Source organism: Physeter macrocephalus, chromosome 16 (assembly GCF_002837175.3).
Source record: "Physeter macrocephalus isolate SW-GA chromosome 16, ASM283717v5, whole genome shotgun sequence".
NCBI lineage: Eukaryota > Metazoa > Chordata > Mammalia > Artiodactyla > Physeteridae > Physeter > Physeter macrocephalus.
In genome coordinates, this window is record NC_041229.1 from 33314336 (window position 1) to 33333395 (window position 19060).

Sequence of the window (19060 nt, forward strand, 5' to 3'; positions counted from 1 at the left end):
TAAAATAACAAAAAATGAACACTCCTTTCTCTGGAGTGTTTTATGTTGTGTTTGATCACCTACCTCTCATAATGCTTGGGAGTATCGGTTCTTTACAAACTATGTATCCCCCTCAGTGAGGTTATCTCTTAATGGTCTATCTCCTTTACCTTGGATAATATAATACAGGTTTATCCATCTTTAAAGAGGTTCCCTATAACATTGTCTAGACTTTCTTTCTTGTTGCTATATCACACTTGAATAAGTGACTTAAATTGTGCACAGATGTCTAGGTGTGGCTTTAATTTCTTTTTATATTCCAGCAAAATAACTTATTTTAACATATTCATTACTTCTGTTATGGTTCTACAAATTATGCATGGTGATGTTATGAGGCTGGTTCACTGAATATTAAATATGTGAGAGGAAGCAATTTTATGCTTCAGATGATTATTTACAGGAAAATTCAATTTTTGGAGGATGATAATAATGGTGAGATAGATGTGAATAATAGCACTGACATTCACAAGCAAAATAAAGCAAAGGTGGAAACAAGAATTTGGGGTAAAGATAGCTTTAAAGCAGTGAGTGGGAAGAGAAGCAGGGAACATCACTAGTCAGGGACTCTCAGATTCTAAACAGGCAATGATGAGGTCTTAGGACCACACACCTGAGCTCCAATTTAGTGTGCTTATGGGGCCAGGTGAAGAATTGTAGGATTTTGTGAGATGCCCAAAAGAATTTCATAGACTATCTCTAATGGGAAACTGATCTAGGAGAATATAGATTTTTAGTCCCCTAAATCTCCACTGAAATAGAATTACAGAGTTACAAAAACATTTTCCTTGCCACCTAAGAATGTTCCTCATTCTTAAGATTGAGCAAAGTGAACTGCTGAGGCAATCCAATGAAGGTATCTTGTAAGAAGTATGGTGAAATTGTCTTTACTGCTCCCATTTTTATGACACACTTGAATAAATGTGCTTTAAGGATTCTGCTGCTGGAATTGTAGCCATCATTAGAAACACTTCATCTAGAACTCTCAGCGTTGGTCCTGTGGCCTGTACTATTAGAATGCCCCAAGTTTACAAACCAACGAATGGAGGAGTGGGAGAAAGAAGAATGCAAGGTAAAACTATTTTGTGTTTCATTTCACAAGCCAACCTTAAAAACAGCAATATTCAAGCATCCAAGTTCCTTCAATTACCGGGAATCATTAACTTACAAAAAATAATTGTAAAAATAAAAAGAAGAACCAGGACCTTTACTTCAGTTTTTAAATCTGCCTAAAACCAACCAGGCAGAAGAGGCAATCTACTTTTATTAATTTTAGAAAAATAATACAAATATATAATAGAAAATTGGTGATGAAGCAACTCACTTCAAAGGAAAGCTTGAGCTGCATGTTACATGAATATTCAGACAATAGCAACCTGTTTGAAACTGCCATTGAGTATAATTTCCAAATTTCTGCATTTTATCATCTCCTAGGCATAAATCCAAAGGCTAAAAGAGCAGAACACAAAAAAGCCAAGGCTGAATTATTTTCTAATCCCTGTTGAATTTAATTTTACTTGCAAAGCAGAATGTTACTTTGCCACTTAAATATGCCCCTCACGGCCCTGTAAAAATACCTGGTTTCTTGTTATCATCCTCTAAATTGTGTTATTCATTTAGAAAGCTCCAGTTTTAGGAGCATCATTCTAAATTACTAGGCAAGTGCTACACAATAAATACACATAATCTAAAACAAACTGTAGTGAGAGAAGAAAGCAATTTTCTGTAAATTTGACTGCAGTGTGGGGTTTGCTGTTCCATAAGCCTTGTAACTTTTAAAGGCATAAAGGAAAATTTTTAGCTAAATGAAATATCATGAGAGGATGAGCACTTTAAAAACTTGATGTTTTATAATAGAGTAATACAGATACACATTCTTGTTATAAATTTGGAGAAGAGTTCAAATAACCTTCTGAACAGAACCATCATGTACAAAAAAATGAACAAGCTGCCACTCACCCAGATACTCACTTGTTTCAAAACAACATTTTACTTGAACCAATGGTGGATGTACTACCCCAAATCAATAAACCTTGGATGACACATACAACTAAAACAAAGAGATGATAAAGCTTACATAGGCCTTATATTTCCTGCTCAAGACTTTTATAATATTAATGAATTCTTAAAAAAATTATGATTGGAAAACACACCAAGTAGATAAGATAAGTTAATCTAAGATATAAGTTTTTGCTATAGATTGTGAAATTTTTCTTTGCAGAGATCATGCAAGGGGTCTTAGCATGCAGTATTCATACCAGTCAAAATGTGATTGTTTAAGATTGAAAAGGGAGAGGTGAGATTCTGGTAATGTTCTAGTTCTCTTAAATGGTAATTTCGTGGTGTAATGGTGTAAAGTAATTTCATCACTTTGTGATGTTTTTTCTTTGAGTTGTATACCTGTACACCTATGATTTAAACATTTTTCTGCAGGTATATTGTTGCTCCATAAAAAAGCTAAAAGAAAAGAAAGAAAGAAGGAAAAAAGAAAAGGGAAAGAGTGCAGAAAGAAAGGAAGGAAGAAGAGAAAGAAAGAGAGAGAGAAAGGAAGGAAGGAAAGAAGGAACGAAGGAAGAAAGAAAGAAAGACAGAAAGAAAGAAAGAAAAAAAGAAAAAGAAAAAAAGGGAAAATATTACATGCTAAGAGCTGCATTTCCCATACTGGGGAATAATGTGCTAAAAGAAATTAGTGCTGTAGTCATTTACTTAATTCAAATAAGATGTAGCTTTATAGGGTCACAGAATCTGGCAGCCTGGTTCATGGTTGGAAACCACTTAACTGTCATTTCTGCACAGAAAGACTGTGTTGACATTTCCAGACTTTTAAAAAAACCTGGTCAACAGTCGCAAATGCCACCATATTAGGCATGCAGTTTTCCTGTCTCAGGAAGTAGAATTTAGAAGTTCATGGAGGAAAAAAAGTGCCTGGAGGTTCCACTAGCTTTGCATTTGAAAAACACATACATAGAAAAAAAACATGTTGTCTCTGTAGTGTCAAAGTGTCTTTGTGACTCATCTGTTGAAAATTTCTGTTTGGCATTCAGTTGGGTAAACACCTAGTAACCACTTAGTACTAAAGGTGTTTTGGACCTGAAGTTGGCTCTGTAGGTTTTGTCTGTTTCTAAGGAGAAAGTTTCCATGTAATCTTTTCAAAGGCAAAAGGTTAAGCAAAAATGACACATATTGTAAAATCGAAAGTAAAAGGCACAGTACTGATGTGCTCAAAGTCCATGCATTTAAATTCCTTTGTATGATAATTTATGGTGATCATGTCTTCAGACTGCACTATTAGCATACTCACCCCTAACAAGAAGTTCTGCCTCATCTGACACACTGTCTGCTGTGGTCTGTACCCTGCAGCCATATCTCCCAGCATGCATCAGAAGGATGTTCCTGATCATTAAATCTGCAGAGGATGCTTGCTGAAAGAGGGATGAAGTGCCAGTTTAAAATGTTGCAAATCTGCCTAGTTCAAGGTGGTTTAAGGGGAACTTTGCATATTCAGTCAAAGGGCCCATTTTTGGCCTTACAATTTATATGACAACAATTCAGAAATCAAACATGCCCTACTTTAAGGAACACATGGAAGCTATGCTTTCAACAATTGCTAATAACGGGTTTGAACATTTAATATTGCATATAATAAGTTAGCAGCTACAATATTTAAAAATATTTAAATACGCACAAAGTCATATCTTTAAAAGTACAGGAAAAATAATCAGTGAGCAAAAATTGTTGCTTTGCTATTCAGAGACAGGATTATTTTTGTGGCAAGAAAGCAGTATTGAAAGGAATAACAACACATGGAAATTAATTATGAGGCAACAGTAGTCAAAAGATTATCTTGTGTGGCTTTATTGAATGGCTCCTTTCATAAGTACACTGTGGGCAACCGAATGAAGTAGTGCTTAGGTGCAAGGGTGGTGGTCCCAAAGCCATGCGTTTTCACTTCACAGAGATTTATTCCTTCCATAACCACCACCATCAGGAGCAGGGTCAGCCTGAATCTCTGTTAATCAATGCAATTACAGAGCACAAAAGTGCCTCAAAACACCAGATCCTTGTTGGAAGCACGATGATTAGAACACAGTTGAAGAACAACTGCAGTTAAGGAGAGATCAATAAGTATCAGGGAGATTATCTTTTAGATGTATCAGTTCATGGGATCAGTGATGATCCTACACTTTAGTATGACTGGTACAACCTTTCATTACTTAATCTTGTCTTTCATTTACTTTAACAGGAAAGATAGATTTCCATTTTCATGAATGTGTAAAGAGCTGGTATTTACAACAACACATGAGGTATTCTTTTCAGAGAATGACACAGTGAAACTCCAATATGCTCTTCAGTTTCCATGTTGCAATCAAAAACAATTCACTGGAATGAGAGTATACGCATGCGGCATGAAATGACATCTTCAAAGAACTCAACACTCCTCTCCAACGGTAGTTGGGCACATGAAAGAATGTTTAGTGCAAGCTATGGAGAAGCAACCCAGATTAGAGATCTTTAATTTGTGGATGGAATGAATGAATTATCTTAAAAAATGATGCATTTGTCCTTATAGGGCAGTGTCCTGATGAGTATTTAAGACTTTAGTTGTTCACCTTTATTTTGAAATAAACTAATGGACTATATAAAAATCATGAAAGTGAGAGGAATTTCTGGAAATCTGTTGGATTCTTTTTTTTTTTCTTAACATTCATAAAAGGGTGAGAAGTCATTGGACATTTTTACCTCTCAAATGATGTGTGTTTCTTTAAATGAATCAATTAACTTTACTATGTTTTAGCCATTTCTTTCTGGTATTTCATTTCTGGTTTGTTTGTTTGTTTTCCTTCCCATTAGTCTTATGATAGGAACTCCTAAGGGTATTGACGTTTTCTCTCATGAGATAATTGTTAGGACATGGTCTAGTTCAGTCATTTACAAGAGACTGCTTCTTGGTGAGAATGCATTAAAATGTTATAACAATAATTTCAAGGAATGTGATATTTGTCCAATGAATATCCTCCAGTGCTAATTTCCTTAGATAAAATTGTTACTCAAATTTCATTTTCTCATCTGTACTAGACTAAGTGCTCACTTCTTTCAAATCTGAAAAGGAAATTACCCTTAAAAAAGCCTTTGATTTCATTTTGGGAAACAAAAGCAAACTGTAAACATCATAAGCCATGGCTCAATTTCAAATCTACATAATATAATACTGTCTGAATGAGCTTAAATATATTTACCAATTTATATAGTATGGATCCATCTTAGATGTGAAGATCTCCTTTTACCCATGGATTTCTAAGATGCTCTCCTAGTAGGGTACTCTGTTAAATTAATCAAGAATCAATGTGCACACCATGGGCCTAGAATAGGGCCTATGTTTAATGGAAAAGCCAAGGAGATGCCCAGAAAATCAGAGAGGACTTTATTATTTCCAGAAGTAACACTTCTGAAAGACTGTAGTCTTAATTACTGGAGTTTTTTGCTTGTTTTGTTGTTTTTTTACTTGCTTGTTTGCCAGTTTCACAAACTGATTGGTGGTAGTTTAACAACAGAAAAAGTAATGATTATAAGTCATTTTTCAGGCTCATGTTTTTGACAAAATTATCCATAAAATCACATTCTCATGACTAAATAATTGATTGCCTTGTTTTCTAGATCTTTTTCTTCCCAAATAATTGACTTCTTTTTGTCCTGGACAAAAGTCTTAAAACTTTTGTCCTTTTTGTTGAATTGTAGTGAAAGAAAACTTAATGGGATTAAGAAGAGACTTCACTGAAAATCACATAAAGGTCCAAGGAATTCAGAAGGGTAAAACATAGATTATCTTTTCTATGCTGTCCTTTCCTTTGTTCCTGCAATTAACAGCATGCAATGCTCTAGAAACTGGCTGAAGCTCCATCACCATCAACAGGAATAAAAGCCTACAGCCTATTGTATATCTATGAATGACAAGACTATTGGAGGAGTTGAAATTGTCTCATTTGGGGCCCATTCCTCCTCTTTTCGATTATATCTGCATTATATTTTTACAATTCTAAACAGGGAAGATTAAAAGCAAAATGAATGAATTGTGAACACTAAACCTAAATTACCCTTTCAGGAGATTTACTGATCTTTCTAGAGAAGTAATGAGAAGAATTCATGTGGGAGCCCATTACACTTAATCTCAGCCCACAGTGCGCAGTTCCTGAGAGAGAACTTCCACAATTTAGTGCAGTTTTAATGAAATGGTTACTTACAGAAGATATTTGCTTTCTTAAGCTTAAACCTCATTTTCACTTTTTCTCTCTTAGGAGTTACCCTCTCTTTTCTTGTTTTCTTTGACACTTGTTTGACACTGCCTTTTCTTTGCTGCTTTCTTTGGCTTTATGAACAAACTGCGTTATGTGTTGCTTCAAAAGAACTTTCCCACAACCAGTGCTTAACACAACACTCCAAGCGTTGTGCATCTAGCATACGGCATGCCACATAGTGTGAGCTCAATAACTATCTGTTGAATGGGTGAATAAATGAGGGCTCTTTAAGAAAGAGGCTGTCTGTTCACTCTCTGTGGGAGTGGCAACACTGCTAAGTCATTTACATTTCTTGGTCACATACGCTCATTAGAGCGGTTGCTAGATTACTGTAACTTTTACTTATGACTCGGAAATAATAGAGGAAATGTCATCCTTCCACTCAAGTCCAGTTCTTTGTTGGCTTTCACTTGGACGAAGGGTCCTGCTCATCCAACATAAGACTGCCAGTTAAGACTTCCTAAAAATGGAAGCATATTTAACTTTGCTGTTCCATGTTCCTGTTAACTCTTGCTGCCTTGAGGATAATGTCCAATTTCCTTGTTTCAGCAGAGGTCTCCTCAGAGCATGATTCCACCTCCTATGCTGAATTCTGTGCTTCTATGACATTAACCTCACATTTCTTCCTACACCGGAACACTTTCCATAATTCTGCCTGTTCTGTTGCAGATGCTTATTCTCCCTTCTTTGCCTGGAAAGATACTTTTAGACACAGCTCAAATGCCTCCTCCTTGGTTAAGCCTTTCTTCATTAGTTCTGCCACTGTTTAGTTTTGCTTCATTAGCACTCTGATCATGTCTCTGAACTAGCACTTGACATTCTTGGAAGTCACGCCTAAGGTCCTCTGGGCATTCTCAGAGCTGAGCTGGGCACTAGGGCAGCCGATTGTCGTTGGGTGAGCTAATGAATGCATGGATGGCTTGCTTCCTTCCTTCTTCATGCCTGACAGTATCTCCTCCACTCCCTCTTTTTTCTCTTAAAGAAATAAGGAAGGGAAATTGGAAAGACTATGGAGGAAGACAGCAGAAAAGAGTGCTGAAAGAGTATATACTGGTTTTGGAATGACACAGAATCGTGTGAACCCCTGCTCTGCCACTTATTAAATTTTGAAGTTGGGAAAATTACTCTATCGCTCAGAGCTTCTCTCACAGCTTCAATGTGATAATGCAAGTAAAGCCCATAGCAGTGTGTCTGGCACATAGTAAATGTTTGATAAATGTTATCTGTTAAAGGGCACTATAATTGCATTCTTAGCCAAGAGGAATATTTCCTTAATTGGTATTCACTCCTTCAACGAACTGGATATCAATGTTTTCCATAGCTATAGTAAGTTTTCTGGTAAGTGCCTAGCTTCATTTTAGGTGTGTTATCCCCCCTCTCATGGAATACTACTGCACTCAGAATAAGAAGACCTGCATTTTAGACTTAGTTCAGTACCTTCTTAGCCCTGAGACTCTGGCCAAGACACTTTACTGGCATAATAATAGCTACTCTGTCTCTCTCTTGAGTATTGACGGAAACTGAATGAAACAATGTTCATACATGAACTCTTAGGAAATGCTTCAGAAAGGTAAAGTACTTGTAAAGCATTTTTTCAGCAGGATTAGCAGAATGCTGTACACAGAGTAAGCACTCTGAGAAGGTTTGGGGAATGAATTGTCTAAACAACAAGATAACTTGACTGTTCTCATAAAAAGTGAATTCATGCTGAATGGCTTACTCAGAAACCTGCTATGTATAGCAGTTTTTGTGTCCTTATTTAGGGTTTACATAAGTTTCTCAATGGGCTCACATAGGGCACTTCCAGCATCCCCAGTCCCCACCAAAGAGACACATAAACCATTCCTCTCTATAAAGCAAAGTAGTATAGCATGTAAATTCTATGAGATGCAATTAAAAAAATACCTTCTAACATAAAAAAACTGGGTATTAGCTATGAGACATGGATTATTAGATATGATTAATGTTATTATTGTATTGTAATAATGTTATTGACATAACATTTTATTGACATAAAATCTTGGATAGTTAAAATACTTTTGCGCTAACAATATTTCTTTTTCCCAGAGAATAATTTGCTTAAAATAGCCTACCATGATAAGAAAATAATACACATATACCTTATTCTTCCTTTTACAATTGTTCTTTTTTTCTTAGACCTTTATATAATGGGATTTACATTCATGATGACCTGGGTTTTAATATATTTTTTAAGAAAGTCGCTGTTATTAACTCACATGCTTAAATAATTGGATATATTATCTGAAATAGAAATTTTAGTTTCTTCCAGTGATGAAAATACTAGACAAAATGCTATTTGACAGACATTTATGTCTATTATGATGAAATATTAAATGCATCCAACAATGCATTGAAGATTAAAAGTAGGTGAAAATGGCTCTACCATGCCATTACTGGGACCTTGGTATTTACTTCAAGCACATATTCTAAAAATGTATTGTTAAGTACTAAGACAAATGCAGAAAGAGTTTTTCTTAGGGACATAGGTTAAAGAGGAAAAACTAGTTGATGACTCATTGTTGAACTCAGGATGGCTAGGTATCCAAACTGGATCATTTAGTATTATAAACACAAAGTCACAAATTTATGGGATCAGTCCACTACCTTGGTTAAAATGAAGATTAGGAATTATGAAGCAACTCAAAGCAAGAAATCACAATTAAATTTTAGTACAATGAATTAAATTTTATAGATGATGATATTGAATATATGAAGAATACTGAGTGGATGAAAAAATGCTCTGTATATCACATTAGTGTTCCTCTTTTCCCAAGTTGGCATACAGGATTAGGGGGTGTGATATTTAACTTGTCAGTGGATGCCAGACTTAGGTGGAATGTTTGTGCCCTGATTCTTGAAAGATGTCTCTTATCTGGTCACAGGTACATTGACTCTCCTTTCCCTAGTGGCAAGGTAAATGGGTATTCCTTTATCTAAGATTAACATAAATGGCCAAGGCAAAAGGACTCCATTATAGATGGACTATTTGTGTCCCCTCAGATTCATATACAGTAAGTCCCCTATGTACAAATGAGTTCCATTTTGAGAGTACATTCGTTAGTCCCATTTGCTCATAAGTTCAACAAAGTTAGCCTAAGTACCCAACTAACACAACTGGCTATATAGTATTGTACTGTAATAGGTTTATAATACTTTTCACACAAATAATACATAAAAAACAAACACAAAAAGTAAAGAAAACATTTTTAATATTACAGTACTGTAGTACCTTGAAAAATACAATAGTACAGTGCAACAGTGGGCATATGGTGGCTGGCATTGAGTGAACAGGCAAGAAATAAAGATACTGTACTACTGCACTCTATACAGTACTGTACAGTACACAAAAGCACAGCCACTTGTAGAGGATGCACACATGTGACAATGTATGCCAGACACAAGAACTAACTTATGTGATTGTACTTGTGAACACATGTCTGCATCTTTAAAAGTTTGCAACTTGAAGGTTCGTATGTAGGGGACTTACTCTATTGAAACTTAAACCCCAATGTGATGGTATATGAAGGTGGATGTTTGGGAAGTAATTAGAGTATGAGCATGGGTGAAGCCCTCATGAATGGTATTAGTGCCTTTATAAAAGAGACCTCAGAGAGCTCTCTCACCCCTTCTGCTGTGTGAAGACACAGTGAAAAGATGACCATCTGTCAATCAGGAGGCTGGCTCTCACCAAACACCAAACCTGCCAGTGCCTTGAACTTAGACTTCTCAGCCTCCAAAACTATGAGAAATAAATTTCTCTTGTGTATAAGCCACCCAGACTATGGTGTTCTGTTACTGTAGCCTCAATGGAATAATATAGGCCCTGAGTATGTATACTGTCATTTCTATATTAATCTAGTGCTTCTAAACTAAAAGAGGCATGAAATAGATAAGGTCACACAATTTATCAGTCTTATGCTTCTTGAATTTACTCTTAACTACATCCTACCTGTTGCCAAAGTTTATCTTAAATGATTACTGAGAATATTTGACTCATAGTTCTTTTATTGTTTATGCAATTATCACTAATCATTCAGTAGATATTTATTTCTATGTGCTATGCTAAGCTTTGGATATACAGATATAGATTCTGCACTTAAGGAGTACTTAGTCTAATCAAGGTTTGATGGGAAAAATACAGGATGAGAATGTGGAGTAGCTTCCCTTACATCTGTATCTAAGTTTGGAAGAGATGTAAAGGAGATAGATGGATGTGTTATCTGATGGCAAAATACTCAGACCAGGTCCAGAGAGAAATGTTTTCTCCTCCATGTGCTTCATATAGTTTTAGCAATCATTCTGTGAGAATTGGCTCTTAAATTTAGGTTTTTAATAGTAGCTTTCAAACCAGCTCTTTATATCCTCTATGTTATGCCCTCTCTTTGTCTCACATTTACCCATATGACATGGCATTGCTAGGTTAATACTTTTTTAAAACTGATTTTATTTACAATCGCAAACATCTTCATTGGCTATCTTCACCTATTGCCTACAGGATGGTCTAACTTCTTACTCAGCATTTGAGGCTGGACACAACCTATCTTGTCTCTCACTTGTAGTGGAAAAGATACTCTCTGCAACTTTCTTCAAGTTGTTCCCCAATGAACTGCCAAAGTCTCCAAATTCTGTGTCACACGTTAAAGCCTTGTTCAAGTCTTATCTCTTTCAGAAAGGCTTAACTGACCACGAGGACTGGCTACATCATTTTTGGGTCTCAGTGCAAATTGAAAATATGAATCCCTGTGTCCAAAAATTATTCAGAATTTCAAAAGACTGACAGCCAAGTTTTACACCAGGTACAAGATCCTTCTCAGTGTTGGGCACTTGGTGACCACACAGCACACCCATGAAGTTGGTCCCACTGAACCCTCCAGTCCACACTGATCTCCTAGACCATGTATGCACATTCTAGGCAATGGTGCTCTTTGGAATAAATATCAAAGGAAAAATGCATCTCTTTATAAATTATAAAACACCTATCCTTTCCTACCTTAATGTCTTTACTTTCTCTTTTATTCTTCATTGACTTGCGATCTTTTTTCTCAATGCATTTTAGCATGAAAGAATAAGAATAGTTAGATTATATCTTCTTAAGGCTTGTGTTAAAAAACAGTGATTAACTTTATGTTTTATACTGAATATTTGTTGTGAGCCTATCCAGACATTAGCATATTTATGCATTATTGCATCCAAATATTCTTTTTACTTTTTTCTTACATCTCCAGTACAAGTACAAAGCTCACTGATACACCTCTGTCGGCTTCAATCTGTTTGGTATGTTGGTGACAAACAAGGAGACAGCATCTTATGCTTCGAAGAATGGAGATGGGGACTCCGTCTAAACTTTACAGTCTTAGAGCTGGAAGGGACCATGGAGGGACCCTCATCCTCACTTTGAAGTTGACAGTTTTTTAAGTGCCATGGCAGACCAGTTTTCTTTAAGAGAATTCTAGGCAAGAGTGGTACTTAAACTCACATCATTAATATTATGAGAAAATCATTCTTAGTGTTCGTATGACAGATCAACTTTTTCATGGAACCTCTTCAGCAATAATATTTTATAATCTGAAGAACACCTGGTCCATAGGCTGGCTCAATAAGGCAACACTGGTAGAGGTAAAAAGATGTTAATAATCATGGCAGTAATCAATATTTTTCCCTAAGAGTGAATTACACCATTGTCTAGGAATAGAATAATCTTACTGTCTTTCACTGTTTATGCTTTTTAAATTACCTCCATTGATGTTACATAAAGATGATACAACTAGTTAGAAAAAAATTTTGTTCCTCCATGCATTATCTTGTACTTTGTAAACAGCTAGTAATGGCCTGACCACCAGGAAAGCTCTAGAATAATAACATTTTACAATAGCTATACATTTATTTATGAGAGCTCATAGCATATGCACAAAGTTGTTCATTCATTCATGTAACAATCATTTGTTAGAGTGTCTAAATTGTCTAAACAGGAAACTGAAAACACTTGGCACCTTTGAAGTTATGCCCTTGTCCTTTGCTCATAGAAAATATGGCTGAACTTTGACCCAACCTATGGATTCTCCTCAACGCAGTGTTTCAGTTGACTGGATTTGGCACAAGAGATGAAATCTGTCATATCTGAGCTGCACATGTTACAAGATAAGAGATAAATTGTGCCTTTGAGAAACTCGCAATGCAATGTGGGAGGTAGACAGTTAGCTCTAATGCAATGTGATGTGTTAAAATAAATAATAGGACAAAAATATCATTGCAGAAAAAATTGATTTTAGTGTGCAAAGAAAAATAACAAATCATCTGGTTCAACCAATGCTTATAGCAGTTGAGAAGACGGGGGGCTAAAGAGTGTAGGTGACTTGTTCAAGGGCAAGTTAAGCATGGAGGCTGAAGTAGAGCCTTGGGCACTTGACTCTTAGTCAAGTGTTCTTTCCACCCTACTATTGTGCCTATGAAACCAATCCTTGTTCTACTTAAACTTGCAGGTAATTTGATTCACTTGTACAAGTTGAAGCACAGTTTGGCAAACGTACCAAAATAAAATGATTTCAGTATATGGTAACAACCACAAAACTATTATTAGAAATTAACTCTCCAAATAGACCATAGAATGATCTGAGAGCTCATGTTTTTAAGACTGCTCTTTATCAGCCATATCCAAACATGAAATGTTGCATCTCCCCTTGAAATGCCTGAATCACTTTTCTGATAACACACATGACCCATTAGCTTCATTTACCCATGCCATCATTCAACTTTTCTGTGACTTTTAATCCAGCATTGAGAGAATTTTCTGTGTGTGACACACAACTGGTATGTTTTCTTTTAGCCATGTGTAGTTTGTAGTGACACAGCTTTAGCTGAAGAAGAATTGACCAAATTTGACTTCCTAACTTAAGTGCATAATTTAGAGAGAGCAATATTTTACTGATATTTCAACATGTCTGTTCTCTCTTTTATAGTACTGTCCTATTTTATGTTTATCTATGAAGTTAACACTATTTTGTTACACCATCATATAATGGCTTCCAGGATGAATTGTGTTTTATTTTGCTACTGATTTTTACATTGTGGAATAGTCAGTGTCTACACACAAGTCTAGTCCCATCCTGGCTATGGGAAAGAGTGCTCAGACACCCGTCTGGAGGTTTTCTATTTCTTCCCTGAAATCACAGAGCCCAGGCAGGCAGAATATGGTAGCTCTCATCTCGCCCATCTGTTAGGGCCAGTATTGATCTGATATTGTTATAAAGTCTCAGAGTCTTAGGAATGTAGTAGACCACTCTGTGTTTCACTGATTTTGCATAGAACTATACGAATAGGTCCAGAGTGAGGCCAGTTTGTTTGTGTGCCTCTATTTTACTTAGGACTCTTAGATGCCAGCAATTTACCACCCTGGGTCCCTGGAATCATGAGGAAAAGACAGAGGCTTAATGCTGAGTCTAGAAGACTCATTTGGCTACCCTGGATGAAGGCTCAGCCACTGTGGAACAGATTCAAGCCATCTTCAGTGTTACCTACCTGATTTCATGAGCCACAAAATTGTAAACAGAGCCAAATCATTGTCATTTTCCAACACTAAGTTTTGGAGTAGCTTGTGGCACAGCAGTAAATAATCAGAAAATAATTGGGTACCTGGAAGTGGGGTGCTGACATAACTAAAGTCTAAACATGTGGCACTGGCTTTGGGGTTCTAGTGCAGAGGCTTGGAAGGCCACGAGGACATTACTACTGAGAGCTGGAAGGACCTCAAGGAGACTATTGATAAGGGCTTGAGGAACAGTGAGGAAACTTCCTGGAGAGTGGAGAAAAGGAGATGAGCTGAAAGAGAGAAATGTTCGTTTCTCAAGCAGAATATAGAAGAAATCTAAAGGAGCTGAGGCTCCAGATGGAAAACAGAAAGACTCTTCAGCTTCAGTCGTGCCAAGTGGTAACAGACTAGTAAAGTAAGAAATGACCTTGGAAAACATCAAATCCAGGATGCTACCAAATAAAAAATATTCCCAGGGTAAAGGTCCCAAGTTTGTGGCTAAAAGATACTTTATTTCCACTGGAATATCACAGGCATTTTTTCAGAGGAACCAGACCCTCTGTCCAAGATAGGGAAGAATTCAAAGAAACTGTTAATGGGGGCTGAGAAAGCATTGTGAAGATCATAATTGGAGGATGGAGGAAAAGGTAACTGAGTTATGAATTGACAGAAAAATTAGCAAAACCCTTGGCAGGCAAGGGTTATGTGGAAGATGAGCTCAGCGTATGTCTCATATAGGTCTCTTTATATATATGAAAGAATATGGTTTGCTATGGAAAAAGTGTGTTGACAGATGTTTTAAAAGAAAGAAAAATGACCATGAATGGTGGAGAAACTTTTATACCTAATTTTTTTGCAAAAATATAATATTCCACATGGAATAATTAATTTTATATAAGAATTTCTAAAGATGTATTTTCCAGTTAAATATCTGACTGTTTCAAGTTTATCTTAAAAATTCAAGTTTTTTTCTCATTTTATTTGCAATATTAGTAAATATTTTAACAAGCACAATCTTCAAGAAGTAGATGTATTATTTCAACTATGGGCTTTATGACCAAATACTAAGTATTCTTTTGCCAAGCCTAACTTGATAGTTGCTAATGCTTAGGAACAAGTTTCTGAGTCAAAAAGTACCCCACTGCAAAAGAAGGAAATTTGGGTCACAGCATCCATTTAAGCACTGTCATTCACAGTCATGAAGATTCTCATCAACATCAAAAATACCTAGAATTTAGGGAATTCAAACACATCAATGTCAGAAAAGACTTACTATTCAAACTACTGCTTAGATAGTGAGCTACAACAGCAATCTTCCAATGAAGATTCAATCAGAAGAAGAATAGTTCAGTTAAAAGGAAAGGTCAGACTGAATAAATATGTCAATCAGAAGCCAACTGTGAAAAGGTCAAGGTCAAGGACCCTTGCAGTCAAATTCAACTGACATTTTGAAAGTGATTGAGTCATTTTGATATAGAAAACTCACTTTTAATGTCTTTGTAATTTTATGAAAGAGAATTCACCAATTATTTAATGTATAAAAATCAGTTTACTCAGTGATTGAAAAATTGTCAGAAGCCATAGTCTATTACTTCCCCTCACTTTTCTGTAAATATATAATACTGCTTCTGATATTTCAAGGAATAGTTACAAGACTCTTTCAAAACTGCACATCTTTGAATTGACTGCAACACCAATGCGTATATATGTGCAAATATTTTGTCCTAAGATTTCATATTGCTAGGGCTTGAATGGTTCATTATATGTGAAATATTTTGTGTGTGCTGTTTCTACAAATTAAGGGATGCTGTGTCTTACCCTGAAAAAGGACATTGTTCCATTCTATAAGATAATTGTTGCTTTTAGAGAAAATCTTTATTTAGCTTTAGAGAAACCTTTTATCATTTATTGAGATATTATATATACAAATATATTCTTAGTCATAGAAAGAATTCTGATTTGAGATTATTTTTCCAGTTTGGAACCCCTTCTGAATTAAGAATTTTCAAATTCTAAGGACATCATGAGACTGAAATATCTTCCATAAATCAAGAAAGTATGCAATATTTAACAGAATAAAATGTGATTTGGGGGCTATCAAAGCCCCCTGCTGAGAAAAATGTTTAGTGCTCACCGAAAGTTTTAAAGATGATTTCACTGTTACCAGCTAGCATATCTGAAGAGTTTTTTGGGTTTTAATCTTTGAATATACCCTTTAAAAATAATAGAACTTTAGAATTAGATAGGAACATTAGGAGTCATCTACTCTAACCTCTTCACTTTGACGATAAGGGCTCAGAAAGGTGACATGAATCATCCAAGGTATTACAGCTAAGTAGGAACAGAGCTGGGCCCACACCAAAAACTCTTGACACTACCTCCACACCAGATCTAGTAATCTTTTACCATATAATGATGTCACTCAGTAGTGTACTTTGACATTATATCGTTTATGAGAAAAAACATCTGGCAGCATCTATTTAAATTAAAAATAGTTTTGTTCTTTTACCCTGCAATCTATTCCTGAGAATCTATCCCAAAGAAAGGAAATTATTAACACCCAAGAATGCAGATATTCAGAGATGTTTTCTGTAGTATTGTTCATTAATCTCTCAAAACAGGAAACAGAGTTAGTATTTACTAACAGGGCAATGGCTAAATTGAGGTATAGTCATATACTTATTATGTACCCATTGAAAAGAACGAATTAGAGATATGTCATGTGACGTGGAAGAATTAAGATAATAATGAGATGCAAAAACAAAATGTAAAGTATGTTTCAATATTTTAAAAAATAATCACAAAAATATCCCTTCACATATGTAAATCTAACTAGGATTACAGTAGGACTGAGGATAATATAGAAGGACATATATAGAACATTAAATAGCTTAACTAAATGTGATAAATGCTTTCATGGGAGGATAAAAGCAGGGGAAAGTCATCCTAATAAAAGCAGCATGCGTGATATAGTCTAACTTGTGTGACATGTGTACCTGTGTATGCTTGAAGAGATGCATGGAAACATGATTACAAAAATTAATGGTGATTACCTTCAGGTAGTATGATTCCAAGGGATTTTTTTTCTCTTCTTTCTAGTTTTAGTAGGTTTAAGTTATCTATATTAAGCTTCTATTATTTATATTAGTAGAAAAAACTCTACCTTCATTGTGGTGAAAAAATGAAAAACTGACTTTGATTTAGAGCTGAAATATATTGTTACCATGGAGAAGCACCAAGCCAAGTGTTTATCATCAATTGCAGATATTATAAACAAATCAGGTTGTGTGGCTTCAACAATCCATGCCAGATAAGTAGATCTTCCCACACAAGTGAAGATTGAATTTCTGTTTCTAACTACAGATAGTCATTTGGAACTCAGTCTCTTTATGATTATGCATCTCTGACTTATGGTCCTCTCGAGGCATCTGTTAACAAAGAGTCTTAATATTTCCTTATGCTGAATGTCAGACTGATTTAGCACTGCAGTTGTATGTTAGCAATCAATAGCTGCATTCTGTTTGTCATCACGTGATATGTTGTTCTTCATATATTCTTTTTTTAAAACATCTTTGTTGCAGTATAATTGCTTTACAATGGTGTGTTAGTTTCTGCTTTATAACAAAGTGAATCAGATATACATATACATATATCCCCATATCTCCTCCCCCTTGCATCTCCCTCCCACCCTCCCTATCCCACCCCTCTAGGGGATAGCACTGACCTGATCTCCCTGTGCTATGTGGCTGCTTCCCACTAGCTAACTATTTTACATTTGGTAGTGTATACATGTCCATGCCACTCTCTCACTTCGTCCCAGCTTACCCTTCCACCTCCCCTTGTCCTCAAGTACATTCTCTATGTCTGCGTCTTTATTCCTGTCCTGAACCTAGTTTCTTCAGAACATTTTTTTGTTTATTTTTTAAATTCTATATATATGCATTAGTATACAGTATTTGTTTTTCTCTTTCTGGCTTACTTCACTCTGTATGACAGATGCCAGGTGCATCCACCTCACTACAAACAACTCAATTTCGTTTCTTTATATGGCTGAGTAATATTCCATTGTATATATGTGCCACACCTTCTTTATCCATTCATGTGTCAATGGACACTTGAGTTGCTTCCATATCCTGGCTATTGTAAATAGAGATGCAATGAACATTGTGGTACATGTCTCTTTTTGAATTATGGTTTACTCAGGGTATATGCTCAGTAGTGGGACAATGGACACTTGGGTTGCTTCCATATCCTGGCTATTGTAAATAGAGATGCAATGAACATTGTGGTACATGTCTCTTTTTGAATTATGGTTTACTCAGGGTATATGCTCAGTAGTGGGATTGCTAGATGTATGGTAGTTCTATTTTTAGTTTTTTAAGGAACCTCCATACTGCTCTCCATAGTGGCTGTATCACTTTACATTCCCACCAACAGTGCAAAAGGTTTCTCTGTTCTCCACACCCTCTTGAGCATTTATTGTTTGTAGATTTTTTGACGATGGCCATTCTGACCGGTGTGAGGTGATACCTCACTGTACTTTTGATTTGCGTTAGACTAATGATTAGAGATGTTGAGCATCCTTTCATGTGTTTGTTGGCAATCTGTAGGTGTCTTTTCCCCATTGTATATTCTTGCCTACTTTATCAAACATAAGGTGACCATATGTACGTGGGTTTATCTCTGGTCTTTCTATTCTGTTCTATTGATCTATATTTCTGTTTTTGTGCCAGTACTATACTGTCTTGATTGTAATGTCTATTTAAGTCTTCTGCCCATTTTTGGATTGGGTTTTTTGGTTTTTTTTTTGATATTGACCTTCATGAGCTGCTTGTAAATTTTGGACATTAATCCTTTGTCAGTTGCTTCATTTGAAAATATTTTCTTCCATTCTGAGGGTTGTCTTTTTGTCTTGTTTATGGTTTCATTTGCTGTGGAAAAGCTTTTAAGTTTCATTAGGTCCCATTTGTTTATTTTTGTTTTAATTTCCATTACTCTAGGAGGTGGGTCAAAAAAGATCTTGCTGTGATTTATGTCATAGAGTGTTCTGCCTGTTTTCCTCTAAGAGATTTATAGTATCTGGCCTTACATTTAGGTCTTTAAGCCATTTTGAGTTTATTTTTGTGTATGGTGTTAGGGAGTGTTCTAATTTCATTCTTTTACATGTAGCTGTCCAGTTTTCCCG

The 19060-nt window shown here is 35.8% G+C and overlaps 1 protein-coding gene across 1 annotated transcript in view; it reads right to left on the reverse strand.

Moving 5' to 3' along the window:
- CNTN5 (contactin 5) overlaps positions 1-19060 on the reverse strand; it is a 1454884-nt gene that overhangs the window by 146573 nt on the left and 1289251 nt on the right. Inside the window, exon 16 of the mRNA XM_055091393.1 lies at positions 3338-3458. Within this exon, the coding sequence (XP_054947368.1) occupies positions 3338-3458 (121 nt within the window). The remainder of the gene's footprint in view (positions 1-3337; positions 3459-19060) is intronic.